Source organism: Syngnathus scovelli, chromosome 22 (genome assembly GCF_024217435.2).
Source record: "Syngnathus scovelli strain Florida chromosome 22, RoL_Ssco_1.2, whole genome shotgun sequence".
NCBI lineage: Eukaryota > Metazoa > Chordata > Actinopteri > Syngnathiformes > Syngnathidae > Syngnathus > Syngnathus scovelli.
In genome coordinates, this window is record NC_090868.1 from 2,150,550 (window position 1) to 2,172,739 (window position 22,190).

At 46.3% G+C, this 22,190-nt stretch overlaps 2 protein-coding genes across 4 annotated transcripts in view; one reads left to right on the plus strand and one right to left on the minus strand.

Moving 5' to 3' along the window:
* The window catches only part of syn3 (synapsin III), a 77,585-nt gene that overhangs the window by 39,178 nt on the left and 16,217 nt on the right, over nt 1–22,190 (minus strand). The window lies entirely within an intron of this gene.
* Nucleotides 155–21,326, plus strand: LOC125992515 (chemokine-like protein TAFA-2). 2 transcript variants are annotated; one of them, XM_068649539.1, is made up of 6 exons: nt 155–564; nt 13,215–13,309; nt 16,802–16,954; nt 18,320–18,444; nt 18,956–19,010; nt 20,695–21,326. In XM_068649539.1, the coding sequence occupies exons 2-5, from the start codon at nt 13,216–13,218 to the stop codon at nt 18,983–18,985; spliced, it is 402 nt and encodes a 133-aa protein (XP_068505640.1). In that variant the 5' UTR covers nt 155–564; nt 13,215; the 3' UTR covers nt 18,986–19,010; nt 20,695–21,326. The 2 variants fall into 2 exon arrangements, with proteins under 2 accessions (XP_068505640.1, XP_049617583.1); XM_049761626.2 differs by having other exon boundaries at nt 160–564; nt 16,799–16,954.

Genomic DNA, 22,190 nt, shown 5'->3' on the forward strand with positions numbered 1-22,190 from the left:
ATTTAAAAAAAAATTAGTTTAATGAAACCAATTATGTACAAGTGACGATCGCTTAATGATATATTAAGGGTTCACATTGGACGGTCACGCTTAAATGTGGTGGCCATTGGGTTTGGGAGGGGTGGGGGTGGGGGGGGGTCTGAGTGACGACGCGCTGCAATCCGATTACGCGCGCTCCAGACTGCTCATAAAAGTTAGTGCGCGCACACTGGAAGTGTCAGACTGAGCCGAGCCGCGGCGCAACCAACAAGCGGATTCCTCCGTGACGCACCGAGGAGACCACACATGCATCCAAATTCACTCGGAAAGACGGGAAGCGTTCCAAAAGGATTTCTCCCCCCCCACCTGATCTCAAAAGCGGTTGGATATTTTCACCTGAGGAGAATTCCATCCTCGCAGCGCCGGCCGGATGAGATGCCATCGGTGATGCGCTGAAGGAGCGACCGTCAGAAGCGAGAAGAAGCCGTTCCAAGCTTTTTACGCACGTCCGCAGATTTGCAACCCCGGGATGTTAGCGGCCCACCTGGCGTGTTAATGCGTGGCAAGGGAGTGGGACACTTGCAGGTAAGAGCCACACTTTGCATTGCCACCTAAATTAAATCAATACTGAACCAATTACCGGCAAAATGAGCGTTTAGCCGGTCAAGCCACAGCGAGAAACACTAAATTATTCACTCACACCTGCAATTTATTAGTTGCGGGGAATTGACTTTTCTTTCCTCGCAGAGGAAGCCAACAGCGGATTATTTATTTATGGCAAAGCTGGCTGGCAAATGTAAGTTTGATTTGCATTGCAAGTGACAGGGCTCATACTTTTGACTTGCTATGTAAAACGCTTATGCAAATGCAAGCAGTTCTCCTGGAGAGCTCCACAAGTTAACCTGGCTGACTCCACCCTGGGACAAAAAAAAAAAAATAAAAGTCGATTCATTTGAATAATATTTCCTCTGGCTACGCGTAGGCGTGTCAAAAGCAATGGGGGCTGTAAAAGCCGCTCGGCGCTCCATTCATTTTAATTGTGATTTACCGATTTCACCTCCAGCCCAGTGGTCGCTCGCCTGGAGCAAATATGAGTCCGCTGATGATGAAATGTAGCGGCGGAGGCGCGCCAGACTGCCGCAGCTGCTATACTTGCTGCCACACATATAATAGCCATGATAAATAACAAGCAAATGAAAGAGAGAGGGAGAGAGAGCGGGTGGGACAATATGTATCCTGGCAACTGTAAAGCCGTATTAGCGAGAAGGTGCACAACTCTTCTCGTGGCTATTAGGAAAGCGCCACGGAACGTTAAAGTCTACCTGCTCGCTTCGTTTTCACTTGTTGCCGTTAGACGAGAGAAGAAGTCAATTAAAAATGAGACGATTTGATTATAATTTTTACCTTATTTTAACCCTAACCCTAACCCTAACCCTAAAGATGGACGCTAGCGTTAGCATAAAAGGTATATAGATCTGTCTTAAATAAACTCAACGTTGTGTTTGTTGTACGGTTTGAGAGACTTTTTGTGAAGACTGGGAACGCTTCCCATCCACACAGAGAACCCCACGAGATCCATCCTGAACGTGTAGGGCAAGTCTTAATTGGAAATTTGTGGCCAGGTGTCCCAATATTTTGGCCCATTTTATGTACTATTCTCAGAGCACAACTGGCGGTCCTGGCGGGCTCCAATTAGCCGGAAGCGTGGTATTAGCAACGGCTCCTTCACTGTGAATGATGAGGGCTTGAACGCCGCGGGCTCGGCGCCTCGGGGCACGCTGGTTCTCATCCAGCTGGACGACACCAGCCAATGTCACCTTTTTTTTTGCTACCTCGCCAACTGCTCGTCATGCTTCCTTCGCCATCGATACAGGTGACGACGGTAAAGCGACTGGGCCGGAAAAGCAAACAGCTGTGCCAAGCAAAGATTTTTAGATTTGGTCCATTCTGACCTCCAAAGTGCTGCCTACTGGATATTTACTCGTCTTTGAACTCATCTCCGCTAACCCTGGTGTGGAAAATCTGAAGAAATGAGCAAAACACCGAGAACCGGCGGCACTTCCGGAGTCAACTCAATCATTTTTCCCATTTTCCGCTCGCTTTGCAACTCGAAATCAAGACCGGTCGAAACTGCTCATTTCCATCGCGGGTCCCTTGGCGGGCAATTGGCGTAATAAACAAGCCATCAGATAAGATCAAATGCGCTGAGTGTAAACGCCGGCCGTAAAACGCACGATGAAAACAAGCGTAAACACGCAAAGTTGGTTGATTAAACACAGTGGCCGCTCAAGGAGATGACTGACCAGTTTTGTTTATTAAACTCACTTCACAACGATTTGGGAGATAATGAGCAATTCTGGGAAGAAAAAAAAAAGTCTTCAAGCTGTTTTTTGCCACTCTTGTTTGAAGTTGACAGCCAAACAAAGAAGCAAAAGAGCAAGAGCTCTATTTAGCTCTATTTCAGGTGCCCCCCCCCCTGTCCCCCCCAAACTACCCTAGCTCCGCCACTGCTTCAAGAGTAGAATTTCAGGGTTTGATTGGCGCCCACTATGCATGCGTTTGATCTAAGTGGGAAGCGAGGTCGCTGTCGCCCCCCCCGCCAATCCACCCGCGTTCCCATTCCGTTTGATCTGGAGACGCCCTTCCGTCTCCCTCTGTTTCATTCCAACTAACACCTAATTCACCAGTAGCTCAATAAACTTCAGCTTGGCAGAAATCAAGCACAAAGTCTGACTACGTAAACTCTGGCGAGATGGAGGGGGGGCAGCTTGACCTTGGATGTGCCAAGCGAAACCATTTTTGAACAATAGTTCAGAAATGCTGGAAGCAGGTGAACAGGAAATTGAGTCCCAGATTGTTTTTGGACTGGAAGGGTCACGGAACTGCCCAAAATGGAGGAGGGAGAGGGGAGGGGCACACAAACTACGCTTTTGAGTCTTTGCAACGCCTGAATGGAATATGATGGAGCTGCGTTACACCTGTCTGTCTCTACCCAGCTGGAAAGACGCTTTGATGCACAGATGCGAGCACCCCCTACAAAGAATCCCTCGCTCATTAGAAGCGACTGATGAATATTTGGTTTATTCTTCTGTTCTTTGAGAAGCCTTGACAATCTTTTTTTTGTCTGTTTAAATATTCATTGTGATGTGGAAAACATACAGCTTGTGTACATTCAATCCACACGTGATAACGCTATGCGGCTCACCGGGTCCACTCGGCCACGAGGGCAAGGACGGGGGGGGGGGTAATTTAGGTCGGTAACCTAAAGACTTGATAGCGGCCGCCTGTGGCTTCCGGTCTGACCGCTTTCCCCCACTTATCTGGAAAATAAGCCATTTTAATTGCTTACACACAGAGCCCTATCAGGCCATGTTGTGAGCACCGAGATAAGGGTTACACCGAGTCGGGCATTAGTAACAGGATGAGAGGACGGCGAAAAAAAACAGAGCTGCGGGGTCCCCAGAGTAGCGGGAGTCAGGAAATAGCCATAGCCATCCTATTAATTTATAACCCGAGATCTAGTTTACCGTCAAGGCACGGGGGCACGGGAGACGGCCGTTGCCCGCCCCCTTCCTAAATCCAGCAACTTTTAATGATGTCTTCACAAGGTGACGAGTGAAAAGTGGAGAAACGGCATCGGGAAATGACCCCGACGATCGGCATCGAGAAAAATGCGCTCGCTATTAATCCCCGATTCTAATTAATCCCGCCACGGGGGGATGACACCCAGGCAGAAATAATACGGCAAGGACACACAACATTTTGTCACCCCCGGATGGCAAAAGATGAGTCATTGTGTCGTCGCAAAGCTTGCGGTTAGCGGGACCGCGCAATCACGTGCGGGATTATTTCCTCGCCTTTCAATCCCCCCCCCCCCCCGTAACGAATCCATCTTGATGAGAAAAACAAAACAGATTCACACTTCTTTAGGCGTGTGTAAAAGCCACACAATGCGGTCCCGGATCCACGTCGGTGTTGCACGCTGGCATTTTAACGTGATTTGAAGTCATATTGCCGGCGACTCCTCGCAAAGGTTTTCGGGGACGGCTGGAGTATCTCACTGTGTATTGTTTTGACCCGCGCGCCCCGCATGAAGAGCTAGTGAGCACAGTGGCTGAGTAAATGTCAGCTCCACTCGGCTTCTAATGAGACCAGAGACTAAGAAGAGCGCTGACACCATCATAGGCTCGGCGCTGAGAGGCTCATTTACATTCTGCCAGCCGACAGCCGGAGTTATGAAGGGGAGATCGAGATGAGGGTGGGGGTGGGGGGGTGAACACATTTGCTTTTTGGCCTGCGGACGTTTTGTGTTTGGTTTTGCGCTGGCCAGAGCGTTGGCTTTGGGAATGCCCCAAGGGGACGGCTCATTCATATTCTTATATTGGCAACGGACTCGAGTATTCATAAAAAAAAATAAAAATGTTGACCTTGATGGCTGTCATATTAGTGGCTTTCAACTGACTGTTTAGCTAATATATGATAACGACTTCAGTACAGTGGGTATTAAAAAAATAAAATAAAAAAATAAAAAGCCAGTTCAAGGTTTTGGTGGGTTCTAAAAAAACATTTCAAAAGAAGTAAAAAGCATTTTTTTCAATAGCGGAAGTAAAAATAAATATAACTGGGTGTGCACACTTGCGCAAACATGTTTTATCTTCTGGAAAGTTAAACAAATCAAATTTCAATTCCACGATAATCATGGAGCAACTTTAAAGTGATGATGTGTAGAGGTTTTTTTTTTTTTTTTTATTCACTCTAGGCTCAAGAATCAATTTTTGGATTCCTGTCGCTGAGTCCTGTGCCCATTAGCTGACTGATGAGACAGTCAGCGCTCGCTGTGGTACCTTTCCTAGCACTTGAGCCGAGGACTTGTTTGATCGCGGTGGCGAGCCGAATATTTCATTTTCGCTCTCAGTCAAGGGCGCTCGGCGAGTCACGTTCTCCGATAGTCAACTTGAACGCGGGGAAGGCCGAGGAAGCAATTACGCCGCCGAGGCTCGAGGTGCGGGCGGCTAATTACGCGCACGCAAAAAAATCCACGCTCACGTCCGCCAGACGATCCTCCATCCATCCGTGCCAGTGTTGATGTAGCCGTTGCTGAATGTGCGCCACGCTTGGCTGACTTTTTAATATAGTCAAGACTATTAGCGATGTCTATCTTTACGCAGGACTGCTTGGCTATCAACCGACGGCGACGTGTGAAAAGGAAAAGGGCACATTTATTGGGCCTTATTAGAGAACACTGGCCGCATTTATGTCCAAACATTCTTTTCAGTGAGATAAAACGTCAAAGGCTACAACAGCACAAGTCTCCTCAAAGTGCACATTGAGCAGTAATAAGGCATCGCAATCACTTGCGGCCAAGCGGCCGAAACAGTTTGCATATATAACGTTGCGCTAATTGAACGGTTCCGACTTGGAGGTTTTGGAAGGAGGGCGGAATGAAGTGTCGTTCAAACTTTTCGCCTAATAGACTTGAGAGTTGCACTTTTCTCGTGTTGTCAAGTTCGGTCGGGAAAATTGGCCAGAAAGTTAAGCGCGATATGAACTTTAGGCTGACATTTAAAAGTGGTTGGAGGAAGGTAGTGGGATTAGCTGGCATGGAAAAAAAAAAAATGTCTGCCCGTCTGAAGAAGGGGAGAGCAAAATATCCAATAACCATATTTGATTTTAAAAAAAATCAGATAATAAAACAATACTCACAGGCATGTATTCTTTATCCTCTGCATTGAATTATGAATATTACTTACTGAGCAGATGTGACTGTTCAGATGATGGATGTGTTTTACTGCCCCCTGGTGGCCAAGGCCAGAATGGGCCATATAAAATTGAAGTCAATTAATTTCAATTTTACGATTTTACTTTGATGGTATGCCATAAAACTTAACACCCACCCCCCGCAATATTGCAATTACGATACAATATCAGATTAAGTAAGTATTCTGGTGGCATATTTTATTTATGTTAGAATGACAAGCGGCACTGGTTGCGAAATACGCGGAGAAAGACCACAAATCCGCTCACAGTAACTTTTAAGGCCGGCCCGGCATTTTTCAAGGACGGACATTTGGCACTTGTTGATGTATTGTTGGCTTATGGAAGCTGATCCGGTTATCTACTTTGTGCAATGAGGCAGCAAAACCGTACGCACACTGCCTTAAACACACTTCTATCCCTTTTGACTGTAAAGCCGACTGAGCAAAGTCTGAGGGTCAGCGGGAAACCGAGTCTGGCTGGCGTTTGTGGAAACAGGAGCGCTGTCGCTACCAGGGCTCTTTTCCTAACCTCGTCTTTACGACAATGATTTAACAGCCCGCTCGAACCCGAGAGGGGATAGGGGACCTTTAATGTCAACGTTTGAAGGGACAGGCAGAGGGGGGGGTTGTAGTTTTAGCAAATGCGAGGAGTCATGTTTACCGTGGCGCTTTTTAAGAGTGATAGTAATGAGCTCCGGGAGACTGGAGCGGGGCGGTCCGAGTCGGCACGCCACCCAATTATCCGCCGGCACCTGTCGAAACGGTCGCGTGTGCGGTTGCGGCCCACCCCAAGCTCACCGCCGCGCGGCTACAATGACTTGTCACTCTGCTTGCCTCTATCCATATTTGAAGTCCAGAAACACAAAACACGTTTTGTTTTTTTTTTCATTCCACGGCGCCCGAGGGGCCGCTAACTCCCCTTTCCGCGCTTATTACAGAGCCTGCTCGACTGCGGCGCGTTATACCGAGAGACATTCTTCATCACCGTTGCCACCCCATTTGAGGTCCAACTATTACTCCGGCATAAAAAAAAGCCCAACACGACGCCACACTTCCATTTCATGTTCTCGAGAACAAAAGCCGCAGCACCAATTAACACGGAAAGGCTTGGTGGCCATGTTTGAGAGGTCATTGGGTTGAGGACTTATTTTGTATTGTATCACGTCGGGGTCACTTAAATGCGGTCTTTCTCGCGAAATGTTGGCACCAAAATAGAAAATCGGGGAAATAGACAAAAAATGTAAAATTTAAATTGTAAATAAAGAATAAATTAAATAAATATGAACTGTAGGGGAAATTGAGTCGGGAGTTACGTTGGTGAAATATACATCCATGAATTGTCTACATTCATATTCGAATCGATAGCGCTCCTGAATATATCCGCATATATGGCCGACTTGATATGCGATGTAATAAGCCACGTAAAAGCTAATAAAGTGTCTTTCGGTGGCTCGGAAATGCAATAACACGGGAGCCGGGGCAATCAATTCTCAGAGCGGGTAACGTCACGATATTACACGAGGCGCTATTAAATCTGCATCTTGCATAAAGGCACAAACGAATCATAAGGTGATCCGTTAATACGGGCCAATAAAGTTAAACGCGGCTTGGTTTGGAATGGCTTCGGACGTTTGCGGTTAAATCACATCCAACGGGGTTGGGACGAGTTATAAAAACATCCCGACGCCCGACCCGTGCGCCTTTTCCAGCCTTATTATGCATTTAATTGGCATTTATACGCCGCTAATCTGCGCCCCGAATCGTCTGCGATGGAGGAAGCATATTTTGGCATTTATTGTCATCCATTACATTTCGTGGACAAAAGCAGGGACCGGGGCCAGCCGGCGTGTAGTTAATCACTTCAATCCGCACGCAATCTGGTTGAGCCATCTTAGCCAGGCCTGCGGATCCATTAGCCCCGTCTCATTTGTGGGCAGCGCCGCCAGCCCATTAGTCGCGATACGCTCGGCTAGATTTGCGTGTCCTTCCATTTCAGCAAGTTGGCCGAGAAAATGGGAAAAGTTGGGGATTAATTCCAACTAATCCTGCATTTTTCTAGTGGCTTTAATTACTTGTTCTGGCCTCTGACACCCTGAATGGTCATCAGCGATAGGTTGACTTTGGATAGCGCTCAGGCGGTTAAAAGAAGGAAGAAAAAAATGGCTCAGGCATACTCGTCTTTAGGGCTGAACAGGGTCCGGTTTTCTTTTCTCGCTATTCATCTGAATGTTTTTTATCTTACGACCGACCGGGCGGCGGTTCCTCTTCCGTACCTTCAGCTCAATTCTGTTTTCCCCGCTAGGAAGATTGAACGGGACCGTGGAAATATGAAGCTTCGCCGAGACCCTGGCCCCTCCCCTTCCCACTTCAAGTCACGCGCAGTGCGAATGTGACCGCTGAGGCAGAGCGGCCTTTTCATAGCGCTAATGTCCGAAGCGGGCCCGAACGACCTCAATGAAAGCAATCTAATATCGCAAATTAGCCTGTCACTTAGCCGGGATTATACCCCTCGTGGGGGCCAGCGCTGAAATAACTCGAGCCTTGTTGCTCAGTCATGTAAAACAGAGGAGAGGGATGCAATTGAATATTTAATCAAACAAAACAGAATGTAATTAAATTGATCCCCTCACTTTGTCAGCCTCTTGCTCCGGCCACTTTGGCACCGGGAAGCCCGGCGGGGGGAGGGTTGGGGGAACTGGCGTCGGGTAGCGTGATTGACAGAAGAGGGCACCGGGTGCGGGTGATTTGCTGGTCGCGTCGGCAGAGCTTGTCAGTCGTGTCGGTTGTTTGTGTTGTACAACGCAGACGCTCAAGGATATGAATACAACATTCGCACAAAGGCGGCAGAGCAGTTTCGAACAACTGTGCACTGGCGGAGCTAGGATTTTTTTTCCTTGAGGGGGTGGGGGGGCAAGTATATTTAAGGGGCGGTTATTTTTTTTAACAAACCCCAAAAATTCTTTCAAAAATGCTGATAAAGATTCACTACATGTTCTCAACAGGGGACGGAGTGGACATTGGGAAAAATCAGAAACTTCCCGAAAGTCAATTATTTAGCCGGGCCCCTAGGGTGGGCCATCATATCTCGAGATGTTGAAGCAGTTACTTGGCTAAAAAACAACAACATCAATGAATGAATGAAAGTCAAGCCAAAATTTAGTTGTAGCTGTCATTCGTTATCTGCAGCGCACGTCTTGGCTTCAACATGATTCGAAATCAATTCCCATTTCTATATGGGCCAATCATCTCCAAGAAAGTTGAAAGACCAACGAGCAATACGTCTTTATCTATCACACGAGTGACATTTCAAGCAACCCGCGGTGAACTTTTCCATTGAGCAGTTTTTCCTTGACGAGGCGCCGCACACACGTTGACATTTCGACTTCCATTCGGAGCTCCTTAGCGACTCCTTTAATTACCTCTGCGACTCCGACTCACTGTTGGAAAATGTTCTGGGCGCAAAATTTCAAGCGAGCACTGAGCACGCACATTAACTGAGATCTTCAAATCATTCCACGGATAACCCGACTTTGCCTCACAATGATAAATTGGCCCCACGGCTTGTTTTTGGGTTTTTCGGGGAGGCCCGACGGTTCCTTCGGCTCATATCTTAAATCACTGTGAGTTTTTACTGCGAGCTGAAAATATCCAGACAGGATGTCATGGTGTATCAAGATTTTATGTCGGTGACTCAAAAGCATTTACGCTTATCTGGGGCCATCTTGATTTCCGGCTTCTGTAGGCAAACTACGCAAAGTGCGGCGTAGACTGCACGTCCTTGTCAAATGGACCGGGCGGGAGGCATCAAACTTGGCATTTGGTGATGATAATTGGCTAACAGAGATAGCTTAGGAGCTAATTACAGATCGTCATAATTGCCTGTCAACGTCCCTCCTGTTGTCGCCGTGGAACGAGTGTGTGGGGGGGGGGGGGGTTCACCGCACGCCTTAAAATAGATTTCCCTGGTGCCCCAACACCTCACGCTTCACCTTTTGCTTCTCATCAACGCAAGCGACAGCCGGCGCACTGCCCCCACCCCCCCATGGACCCCGCCCCCTTCCACCCCCCACAGTTATTGGCTGCGGTAATCTGATGTGGGAATTCGGGGGATTCCGATCACACGCAGTCTAAGTGCACACATCTGAAATCATTATTTTGTCACCGGAACAGAACGTAGATGAGAAAGTCTCTGTGTCCTCCAAGGTGCCAAAGTCCTCTTTTTTTTTTTTGTTTTATTGTCAAATAGCAGCCTGCCGTTCATTCGATACGAGCGAGAGAGTTCAGTAAAGATTTTTAGGATTAAATTGAACACGAAGGTGGAGACCGTTTGACTGTTGCGGTCTGGACGAGGGCGAGCTCTCGGGTAGCGTCTCGCTGTTTTGTTAGGGAAGGTCGCCTTGGTGGTTAAACTCTCGGAAAAGGGCACGCGGCGCCGGTGTCAGTTGACAGCTTCTTCGGACCAAATGGGATGGCAATTAATTTTCCTTTCGTATGCGACACGGGCGGTTCGCCGGGTGGATGGATGGCGGGCAGCAAAAATTTTGACGTTTTGCCGTAAAGATGATGACACCTAAACAATCAGATTTTTTTTTTTTTATTTTAAATCGATGTAGTTAAATTACTCAAGGACTTGTCTCATCCTTTGTTGAGAATATAATCCTGCCACCTACTGGCCTGGCATGCACATTGCGGTCTTTTTGCTGGTCTATGGGAATGGGATTTATTGAGGCTTGCTCAAAAATATTCTGATCTCACATTATTATAGGAAAAGATCTGATCGGGGGTAAGAAAGCTCGTCCTTGCAGACCGTCCGTTCATCGATTTGCGATGTGACGTCTGGGCACTGATACGAAGAGTCATCCGGAGATAATCAGATACGAGCAGCGGATCGCAAGCGAAGGCCCGAGGAGTTGAGCGAGGCTCTTTTGAGCGGGCCGCGTCCCTCTCGTCGCGTTTGCCGAGCGACCCTGCAGGCTGGTGTGTAATGATTTGATTAGCAAGCCATCAGAGCGATGCGTTAAAGCATCGCTCCTTTTCTAGACTGGAGGTCACGCTTGAGAAAGCGCCGTGACAGCTGTCTCGTCTCGCCATCGCAGCGAGTCGACACGTACGTGGCGGCTTCGGGGGCTCGGCGGAGGCGGGCGACAAAGCGCCGGGCCGTTGTCTGGAGCGTTTCCGTCCTTGACTGTCAGCTGGGAACATCTGTGTTTTGGCAAATGAGCCATGTTTGTTCTCAGATGGAGCAATCGTCTCCCCGCAGCCGTCCGAGGTGACAGTCTCAGTCACGCTCCGAGTAAAGAGTGAGATAGAAGACGGAAGGGAAGGAAGGGGAGGAGGTAAATCCCTGTGTCGAATCCGGCTGCGGAAAGCGAGAAGGGAAAGTCCGGCTTTTTTTCCGCCTTCTGCACCCGCCGCGCAATCTCGGGGATACTGCGGATTACCGACTCGCCTTTGCGCATTCCCGCCGTTTTGATCCCTCCTATTGAGAGGGGAAGCGAAAATTGAATCTTACACTTTTTGAAATGTTTACCGACTTGAGTCGAAAGCGCATGAGGGTTTACTAGTAAAGCTGATTTGCAAGCAAGATATTTCCAGAAAGCGTGTCGCGCTCGGGAGGAAAATATCACTGGAAAGAAATGGCCGCCACGCTCGGGTTCATGTGTTGAGCTTATCAAAGATGACAGTCCAAAATGGACGCATAGTGATTATCTACAACGACTTTTATTTTTGCTCTAAATGTCTTTCCAGACTAGCAAAAGCAAGCAAAGGAGTGAATTCCCCAATTTCCTCATCCTTGACAAACATCGTCTATTATTAGGCCAAGGTCGAAAGCGTCCGTTTCTGGCTAATGAAAAACATCAGCGCGAGGAAAAACGTGTGACACAAATGGGACAACAAAGAAGGAAAGAGGTCAAGGCTTCCAATTCGGTGTGTTGGTCCCAACCAAATAGCTTCAAGTCACTTTGCTCTTAAAGGCACATTCTCATTAATGTTTCAGTCGACAGTAACGATTGCCTTCTCTTTTTGATTTAATAACGTGAACAATGTGACGTTTGTTCCACCGATGTGGACGAACGCGCAAAGCCTCATTCCGCTGCCAGACCGGGAATGAAAGAAGGCGATCGTAAAGACACCGGGGATGTTTTAGCTTCATCCGGCGTGAATCATATCACATGGTTGACACGTTGAAAGGAAATCCGACATCTACAATGCAGCTAATCTGTGACGAAAGGATAAAAGTCCAATCGCCGCATGAATCTGAGCACGTAAATGTACCGGCGCTACAGAGGCCGAAGCGATGAAAACATAATACGATAAAAAAAAACTATTATTCTCTATGGAGGTGATGATTTGCATTTGAAAGTTCTCGACAAGCACAGTTGACAATATAGAGCGGGGGGGGGGTTCTACCAAAGCTGCAGCGACTCCAATGACACGTTCAGGGACAATGGCGAGCCATTTGTAGAAACGCAGCCCGGCCGGAGATGGGCGCAGGCCCGTACTTTGTCACCGATGACCCTTTTTTCACCGAGACTCTCATTGACCGAGCTGCAAAACACCGGCTATAAATCTGGACGTGTGAAGGTGAACGTCGACGGCCGACCAATAGGAAGCTATCGCTATTATTATGGTGCGGTTTTTGACACGGCGTTCGATCTGGCGTCCGGTGAAATGTATAAAAAGAAAAAAATCAGCTCACGTAGCACTCCGAAATAATTAGCTATGCAAATAACACGAGAATCCCTCCGAGGTTCAGACAATCTATATGTCAATGAGCGCGGCCAGATAAGAGGCAGGCGTTGGTAAGTAAGGCATCAACGCAGCTTGTAACTTTGCACGCTCGCACCATTCGATACCGAGCCTCTTCCCGTAATTACCGCGCTGCCGCTGCATCCCGTTTTTTTGGGGTTTTTGCGTTTGAAACTTGATCGCTGTCTGTCAAAGATTACGCACGATGGTTTATGCGCGGAGGTTCGAGTCGTACTTTACACTTACTTTAGAGGGCGAAGCTAATTGTGGCGAGTCGTTATTGAAGCCTTTAGCCTTCTGTGCGTTTTCATTCGGTCACCACGATTCAGTCGTTGATCTCCAATCGGGGTGGGCAATAGATTTGATTAATTGTAATTAAGAATTTGATGAGCGGATGTTATTGAAAATACAACCAAAATATTCACACTTTGTAGGAAGAATTTGTTTTCATCTAAATTGCTAGCTTAAAGCTAGCACAGAATGATAAAGCCGATTAATCGGCTATCAAAAATTAGCATTTGACATCAATACTCACTACCTTTAATGATCTGTGATAAAATATATATTATTTTTATTACAATTATTACCCTTGTGACTATTTTTTATCTGTTCTTTGGCATTATATTCAATGTTACGTTTTGACAGGTGAATCAACGCTAACTTTTTGAAATCTCAAAAGATTGGCTATTTTCTTTTCCAATTTCACAACGCACTCTTTCCATTTGCCAGGATGAGTGAGCGACACGCGCAGGTTGGAAGCAAAGGGCTCTTACTGGTGATGGTGCTCGCCATCAGCCTCTGGGACATGTCGGAGGGCGCGACGGGTGAGTACATTTGCCGTCGCCGTGGAAACCACTCAGTTCAATAAAAAGCCATGCCGCAAAATTTGATCAGATAATTTCATGTCTGGCGTTTTAATAAATATACTAGCATACCATTAGCGCAATCTTGTTTTGGTCGCCAAATCCAATTGAGCAGGGTGACTTTGCCCTTAATTATTCTAAAAGTCAAAGGGCACTTTAGAGGATTTTCATTCAGCCTCAGACGTATTGGGATTAGACACGGCCGCGGAACGGCTACTCATCTAAAAGAAGGAACCTAAGCGTGTGCAAATGGAGCCATGAAGAAAGCTTTATATTCCGCGGCGCATGTTTAAAGATTAGCGGGGAGCAACGGCCTCAGGCTTCCGTGTTGCTTTTACTCTTCGGATGATGGGGGTGTTTACATTGATATGTCAATCATATCCAGTTTCATCTATAGACAAGAGGTGGGAAGTTTTAGGACTATTCACGAGACTCTAACGATATCGGGAGAAAACTAAAAACACAGCTAAGCTACGTTAGCTTCACAGTTTGCCTCAGCGTGATAAAACCGCTAAAGACCGCTAAGCTACGTTAGCTTCACAGTTTAGCTCCTGGTCAAACTAAGTTAAGACAAGGTGACAACTAAAATGCTCTTCTGGGAGCTTGTTGAGTTGTCATCCATCTTTTTACCGGATGCGAAGAAGTTTTAAACACGCCACACGCAAAAAAAATTGCTAATCTGAGCTAATTGTATTGAGTCCGACTCCACTCAATCCCTCCCTCATTAATTTAAGAGCGTTGTCAAGCTTTGTAAACCCGGCGAGATCAATTACGCCAAGTTGGTAAGACTACGAGTGGAGGCCAAGCCGCACGTTGGATCACCGGGCGGCCGCGTGTAATTGGTGGCGTGCGGGCGTCGCTCCTTGCGGACGGGATGTCCATTTGCGAACGTGATAGATACGCACCTCTCTCGCCTTTGTCGACCAATTAGGCGGCGCCGTGCCTCTTTGATGTGCTCGCCTTTGACTGGCGGGGACTCGCACTCGAGGCGCTCATCATTTGAGCGGGAAGTGGATGCGAGTAATCTCGGATGCTATTTCTCTCTGATAACCATCGCGGCCCGCTAATTTCCCTCGTGCCTTGTGTCTGTGGCTGTAAACCAGTTGTAATTCAGAGCATGAAACCAGCCCAGCGCAAATCCAAAACACGCCAAATTAATTTGTTCCCCGAGAAGAAAGAATGGAAGGAAGATTTCCCTCCTTGCTGAGAAATAGGTCAAATCGATTCAATGGAGACCTTACTGAAATGTTGGGGAACACGTGTGAATGATGGGATTTTTATTTTTTTGCTTTTGTGTGTTTATGACTGACTTTGATCACATTATACTCGACTACCCCAGAAAAAAAAAATCGATCCTTTAATCAAAATTGAGTTGAAGTACTCACACGTTTGTTTACAAAGTCAGCTGTTTTTTTTTAGATTTTTGAGCATAGCTATAAAAATTTAAAGCATAGATATACATTTAAAGCACGGCAGTAATTTTCAAACCACCAATTTGCCATACGGTACAAATAAAACGATGGGTTATTAATTATGCATCGTCTTGCATTCTCATCTTTAACATTTATATCAATTTTATCACCTCGAGCAACACTTACCAATATTTGTTCAATATGAGCATGCATCTGTGAATTATTCATAGCACGCGCGGCACAGACAATTCCTCCGCATGAGCGTCGTAAATGGCACAAAACAGTGTTTACGATTCCATTATCGTTCCCATCAGTTCCTGTGAACAATGCAAAGTTGGCATCATTTGCAGTTTCCTCGCCCTCTCCCGAGACCAAGCGGCACGTACGCCCAGTATTTTCAGCACGGCGTGGCAAAAAAAAAAAAAAAAAGAAAAAAACAACTCAATGAAAGCAATCTCGGTTCAAGGGATTCAGCGAGACGCCTTCCTTGTGAAAAAACAAATACGTTCGCGGTGGGTATCAAGTTCACACTGCAGGTACTTCTTGGGATGCGATCAAAAGTGGAGCGAGGGCACGTCAAAAAAAACGGAAAAAAAAGCTGAGTGAAGAATGAGTCACAGTGACTCACGCAGCGGCATTTGAATTTCACTTTGATGGGACTCGAAGCCGAGAAACGGTTTGGTCTCGACTTCTAAATCAAAACGAAAAGGAGGAACTTAAGTCGTCGTGTTAAAATGAATACTTTACGATTCCCGGCGAGGAATGTGGCCGAAACACGATTTAGCCTAATCATGTGACTTCCTTATACATCATAACATCATTATATAAATGGATTCCGAAGCCACGCCGCAGTTTTGCCGCGTCAGCGGTCAAAGCGGGCATGACAAGCCGGGCCATCAAACTTGTTGCAGGTGGTCTTCCTAAAGTTCCAAAACGCTTACTCACGCTCTGCCCACCGAGGCGTGAAAGACAAACGCACCCGTGGCAAGTCGAGCGGCTTAAATGTTTGCTCGACAAGCGTTGCCAGAATTTCTCAAAAGGACGCGTTTCACGCTGAGAAGCTGCCGCGCTGTTCCCGATTGGATACGGGAGCTCTTCTCGGAATGCCCGCTCTGGCGTTTGAATGTTTGGAAATGCAAATGTAAAAGTGCCCGGCTCGGTGATGAAAATTTCAGCAGACCTCACATTCGGATGAGATCATCAATTGGATGGATAAAAAGGTTCCACAAAAAAAACACACAAATCAGGGTAACTGGATACTTTAAAGTTCCGAAGCGGAGATAATTAGGACAGCGATCGGATTCTTCAGTTTATTATGGCGGAAGTATCTTCGGAAAGACGCCTCGTGAAAATGTCACAAGCAGTTAATAGAGGAAGGAGCCGTTGAGGCTTCTAAATAATTCAGACAATGGAGCGTGATCTGGAAATTGGCTCCAAGTTCTGCAGCGCTGCACTTTTGCCGTTAGCATATCGGACCGCCGCTCGGGCCGGAATTGCTTCTGTTCTACAGTTACTGACTGGATTAAAAAAAAAAGATTGGTTACGTCAATTGCGCTTACTTAGAGAGCTCCTAAATTCATAGCGTCACATAATCAATGAGGAGCGTTTCCATGGCAACAACCACGCCGCTCATTTCTCCCCCGACCTCATTTAAGATCGATTGACTTTATGGCGTAGCGCGGCTTTCCGCGCCACGGATTATCCGCTCGACTTTGCCGCTAAAGACCTGACGAAGTGTCGGGCGGCGTGATAGATGCGCAACTATTACGGGGAATTACAGATGGTAGCCATTTTTTTATTGAATGACGCTTACAAGAAAATCGGGCCTGGTACGAGAGGAGGGTCCTTAAAAGAAAATGGCCTGTCTCCTTTGGTGAGTATTAGCACGGCGCGAGATGAAAGAGGTGTTGTAAAGGCCCGAGAGAGAAGCTCTTACGGGACTCAATCCAAGGCCATGAGTGGAGAGTAATAATTTACTACACAGCGTAGGATTAAACACTGATTGTCCCCCCCCCCCACCCTCTCTGTCTCTCTCCAGCAGCGCAACACGTTCCCACGGGCACCTGCGAGGTGGTCGCCTTGCATCGCTGCTGCAACAAGAACAAAATCGAGGAGCGCTCGCAAACCGTCAAGTGCTCCTGTTTCCCGGGCCAAGTGGCCGGCACCACCAGAGCCGCCCCCTCCTGCGTAGATGGTACGTAATTTACCCTAAATTTGTTTCCAATCGAGGAACTGGATGATTTAGAAAGGGGCGGGGCTAGTCTGGTGAGTGACGTGGGTGTCAGAGATTAAAATGGCTGATGCGTTTGTTTTCTTACAGTTCTTTGAGACTATTTTTTTTTTAATCACTCTGTCTTTAGTCTACTGACATTGTTCCAAGCGTGGCAAAAAAAAAAAAAAACTTTAATGCACAACTTAAAGTACTATATCAGCTGTAATGGTTTCCTTTAATGACGAACGTGTCTCTTAACATGCTAATGCGTCCGACCTCAAGCTCGGCACAAGCGGCGAACGACTTGGCTTTGGTCGAGCTTTCTTTCGAAACTCCGGATCCAATTGTGTTTGACCTATTCCTTGACATTTTAGTATTGACATTTTCTGCAAATTAGAGCCGGGAGACACCGGCTACAGTTTAGCGCTTGGCGGGTGTTCTCAGCAAAAGTGACCAGCACTTAACCTTTTAATTATTCCTTTTTTTTTCTCCGAGATGGAATTACCTTTAACTGCGCTCTGCGTGAGTCTGCCTCCTCCCGATAAATCATCGCACGAGGCTCCGTCTGCGAGTAAAGCTTCGAAAATAGCCGCCAACTTAAATTGTTAAAACATTAATCGTTAGCTCACTGATATATATTTAACGCGTCCGAAGCACGTCGGCCGCCGTCTCCGATTTCAAACAAACATTTTCGACTCCATGAGCCGCCGCTCGTTATCGTCTTGTTAATGAACGAGTTCAAGGTCAAAGCCATTGGCGGGTTTCTCTCGCGGCCGCAACGAAAATAAATGACTAAACAAGGCACTTCCAGATGTTTTCAGCCATCATCTTCACATCATTAAGCGTTAACTGAAAACACACGCAATGGACTCTTTGTTGTTATCATTTGACAAGGAACCTTTTTTTTTGGGCGAGCCATCTGCCCGCCATTGACCCTTTGTACAATTTCCACCGCAGCGGTGCTCGATAAGCTATAAAGTGTGTGTGATCCAAATTGATTTCGGTATCATTTCGGTGCAATTTACTCTATCGCGGCTGCGGTGTTACGCGCAGATGATAGCGACCATCATCCCCCGCTAATGCTAAATGAAGGGGATGTGTAATATCGATAATGGCTTCTGTAATAGGCCGCGCCGCCGTTGGGGCGGCGGCTTTATTCCGCGTTCAAGAAGGTTGAAGCGGCGCATCTCATCGGATTCCTCGGGTGTACGGATGCTGTCACCCGAGAGTCTCATTTAGCAAAGCTGCAAAAATTGCATTTCATTTGTCGAGGAAACCGATTGAAGATCCAGCTCAACCTTTGACCCCAAAAGCCGTCAGCCTAAGAAGTGTCAACGTGTCTTACAGCTTCCATAGTGGAGCAGAAGTGGTGGTGTCAGATGCACCCGTGCCTTGACGGCGAGGAATGCAAAGTCCTTCCCGATCTGAAGGGTTGGAGCTGTGCAACGGGGAACAAAATCAAAACCACAAAGGTGAGATTCCGGGCCGGGCGGGCACGTCTGTTTAACTTGTTGAATGTGACCTTACGCGTGCTCGGACAAAGTCAACAATCTTCTCTTGTGTTTCTTGGGGCCCACGGCGGGTTGAAAACGAGCTAATGTTTGCAGTGGAGCCTCCGGGGGCCTCCAATCAATGGGCTGCCATGTCTCCTTAGCACTTTGAAGACACTTTGATCACCTAAACTGGCCGACGACTCGCTCCGATTACCTGCTTTTAACGTTGTAACGCGACGCCCGTATCCTTCAGCGTGTTATGACGAGCCATAGACTTCGCTTTTGTCTCTCTTCATGTACTTAATTATTTAAAGTGTCCACACCACACCTGCCTGGAGCTGGCAGCCTGGAGCCTAGAGCTATCGATTCGGGGACTTGTCGGGATAGATGCATACTAGGTTTTGTCGCGGAGAATGCAGACGTTTGAAATTATATTAGGTTTGAATTAACGTTTAGCTTTTTTTTTTTTTAACATGGAATGATGGGGAAGATTTCTGCCGATAGGGACCAACTTTGGTAACCACGTACTTCACCAGGGACTCCAGGTGAGATATTTTGCTGTAGCACATTGACACCTATTTAGCATTTATGACATTCATTCATCAGTCAAATACGTCATAAATCAGATTACAAAAATAACGCAAACTAATATGCAATTATCAGCAGCTACACGATTAAAAAATCATTTTGATTCTCATACACCACCGTCTTATTTTCAAACTCTCCGACCTAGACTTAACTGTGTCAGTTACCATAATGATGAGTTGCGTTTATATATTTGCTTCTACGCCTGTCCGTCAAAATGCCAAAGGGTTCTCGGCACAAAAATCGGTTGCACGTCTGTATATTTGAATCGCTCGCATCATCCGTTAAGTGTTTACAGAGTGGAGTTTGCAGTTTCTCAGCTTTCCGGTTCCCGCTGACATTCCAAGTATATTATGGCCTAATAATCCCGCCTGCAGCTTTAAAAGTGCCTTATTATCATAAACTCAGTTGGTGTTGCAGACAACGAACGGCACAAACACACACCGCACACCTGCTGTCTTAAATCTTGAAGCCAGCCACACTTCAGACGCAGGGTGGGAAAGAATCCTTTATGCGTTTAATTAGCACGTGTCAGCCATCTTAAAAGAGCGCAACAAGCTAACAAGAGTTTTCTTTCTGTATTTTTAGTTGCGTGTGTGTTTTTTTTTTTTTTTTTTAAACAGTCACGCAAGTGCTGTTTTAATAATCATTTGCACACCACGGCGCACGCTAATGATTAGCATCTAGGCCTTTAGTCTTCGTTAGCTGCAAATGACTCCCAAATTAGCCTCGCGTTCGTGGCAGACACAGTTAAGGATCTAAATGACGAAAACAACATTTAATGCGTAGTGGCTAGATTGAAGCGGAAATTTTTTTGACTTTTATTAATTTAGCATTCCCGCCCCTGCCCCATTTATAATCTAATAAAAACTTACTTTTGACATTTATATATTTTTTAAAAATGCAAAGTTGGGCCTCCCTAACAAATTGGATGATGGCTTCTTGGAGCCATTCTGTTCGAATCGATGGAGGGAGCCGTCACAAAAGGTTGCTCCGCACCCTCCCCTCCGGAATGTTCTTTCTTGGCGAGAGCGAAAGAGCTGCCAGTCAGCCGACTCAGACGGCCTGACAGGCAATTTAATCTGCGCAACTTCAAGTCGGGAGCGTCCAACTTAGCAGCATCTTTATCCCGAGCGCGGAAAACATTCCCACCTTCGAAACAGGGGTCGTTGAGTTCACCCCTGCCGATGCCGCCGATCCTCTTCGGGTGGCTCAAAGAATTTAAAGATGAAGCGCAAAGGGGGAAATGAGAATTCCAATCAGGCGGCTGTTTGTTTCACCTTCTACTCAGATGATGCTCTCGTCTCCCTTTAGTGCACATAAAAAAGTCAACTGGAAGAATATTAAATGGCCTCAAGAGTTAAATAAAGTAACATTTTTTTTTTTTACCGTTTTGCCAATATTTTGTCAGCAAGTCTTATGACTTCTTCTTGGATGTTTTTCAATAAAAGTTGAATCTTAAATCTGCAACGCTCCAGTAAAAGGCAATTCGAGTATAATACGATTCGGAACTGATTCGACTCTTTTTACACGTAACGATTCGATTTGATTCAGTGGGGTTACGATTCGAATCAGTGTGGAGCGGCTCAATCATTTTCTACATTTATTTCAATTAATATGTCGTGTTTTTTTCCCCCACCACAGGTGAATCGAAGGAGAAGAGACTTGATGCAAAAGGACTTTTCTGTAAATAGACTGCCGTGACTCCTCGGAAAAACGGAATCCCTCACGAACTGTATCGGACGTCCAATCATAGAAGTGGATTTCGATTGGAGGACAAAAGGATTTGCTCTCTTATGCCGTAACTGCTTGTAGTGGATTACAATGGTGAACTTTGCCTAAATGTTCAATTCTAGAGTCATACGTCCTTTAAGGGTTTTGTTTCTCGGGCTGGATGAAAAAGACGGAGATATTCAGGGGGATTTTCACAAGCGCACTGACGCGTCCCTGCCTGAAACGTTTGATGTAATTACGCGACATGTTTCCGTTCTACATTTAAAAGTAACTTAGCGGGGGAGAAAATTAAATCAAAATGCATATCGGTGCAGTAATCGCTGAGTCTAAAATCTTTCTAACCAGCCAGCAGCAGATAGCAGAAAGCCATTTTTTTTTTCCCCTTGTTTTGCGAAAATACATTTTCTGATTCAGATCCCTGTCTGAAATTTGACTATTGAAAAAAAAAAATCCAGAGTGATCAACATTTACATGACTGTTTTCAACCGAAATAGGACATTGTCTGTGATGACATCAGTAATAAACTGTGGTTGTGTCATTGATGACTTTTGTTGTACATATTCGAGATGCGAGTGTTATGATTATCGTTGGCTTAAAAATAAGAACTGTCTATATTCCATTACTAGAATTAATTATTTTTATTCGATTTGTCCAGTAATATGCTGCTATGTGGTTCAATTTGAGAACGGAGAGAACTGCTTGATTTTCCATCATTCTGAAGTCTCATTTTCTACAATTTTTTATTCTAACGACCTAGAAACGAGTCCAATTCTTCTCACTTTACGGGATTTTTCGGGTAATTTTCACCTCAATGCTATTTTTGTTCCGCCGCATCTCTTTTTGAACGGCGCACCTGCTGTGTTTGCCAATCGCCGCGTAAATGCTGCATTTAAAAATAGCGCACGCGTCGTCCCTCTTGTGAAATTGAAAGTCGGACGCGCGACTTTTGACAGCTGCAGAAGAATCCCGGGGATGATGCGGTTGAGTTCAATCAGCTGCATGGCTGTCACGGCAAACAGCCCGAGCTTTACCAGCTTGTCACCTCTGAGGGGACACCCGTGATATCAAATCTGGAGGTTTGCAGCTCTTCAGGAAAAAAAAAAAAAAAAAAAAAACGTCTGCCGCCGCCGCCGCTTGGATAGGAGTGAGTCGATTTGAAATGCACACACTATCATCCCGGGCTGTATCCGAGTTTCTCCGCCGGAAATTGTCTGCCTTCCACCGGCGGAGCGCCATCCCGTCAGTGTCACATTGACCTCCTGTGAGCCCAATATTTTCTTTAAAAATGAATCAATCCTTTGAAAAATAACTTGATTTTTTTTTTTTGTTTGTCCCCGGAGGGCACATTGATCCTCCTGAAAAGCGCTCTGAAATGACTCGCTGATGAAGCGGTGAAAGGGCTTCAT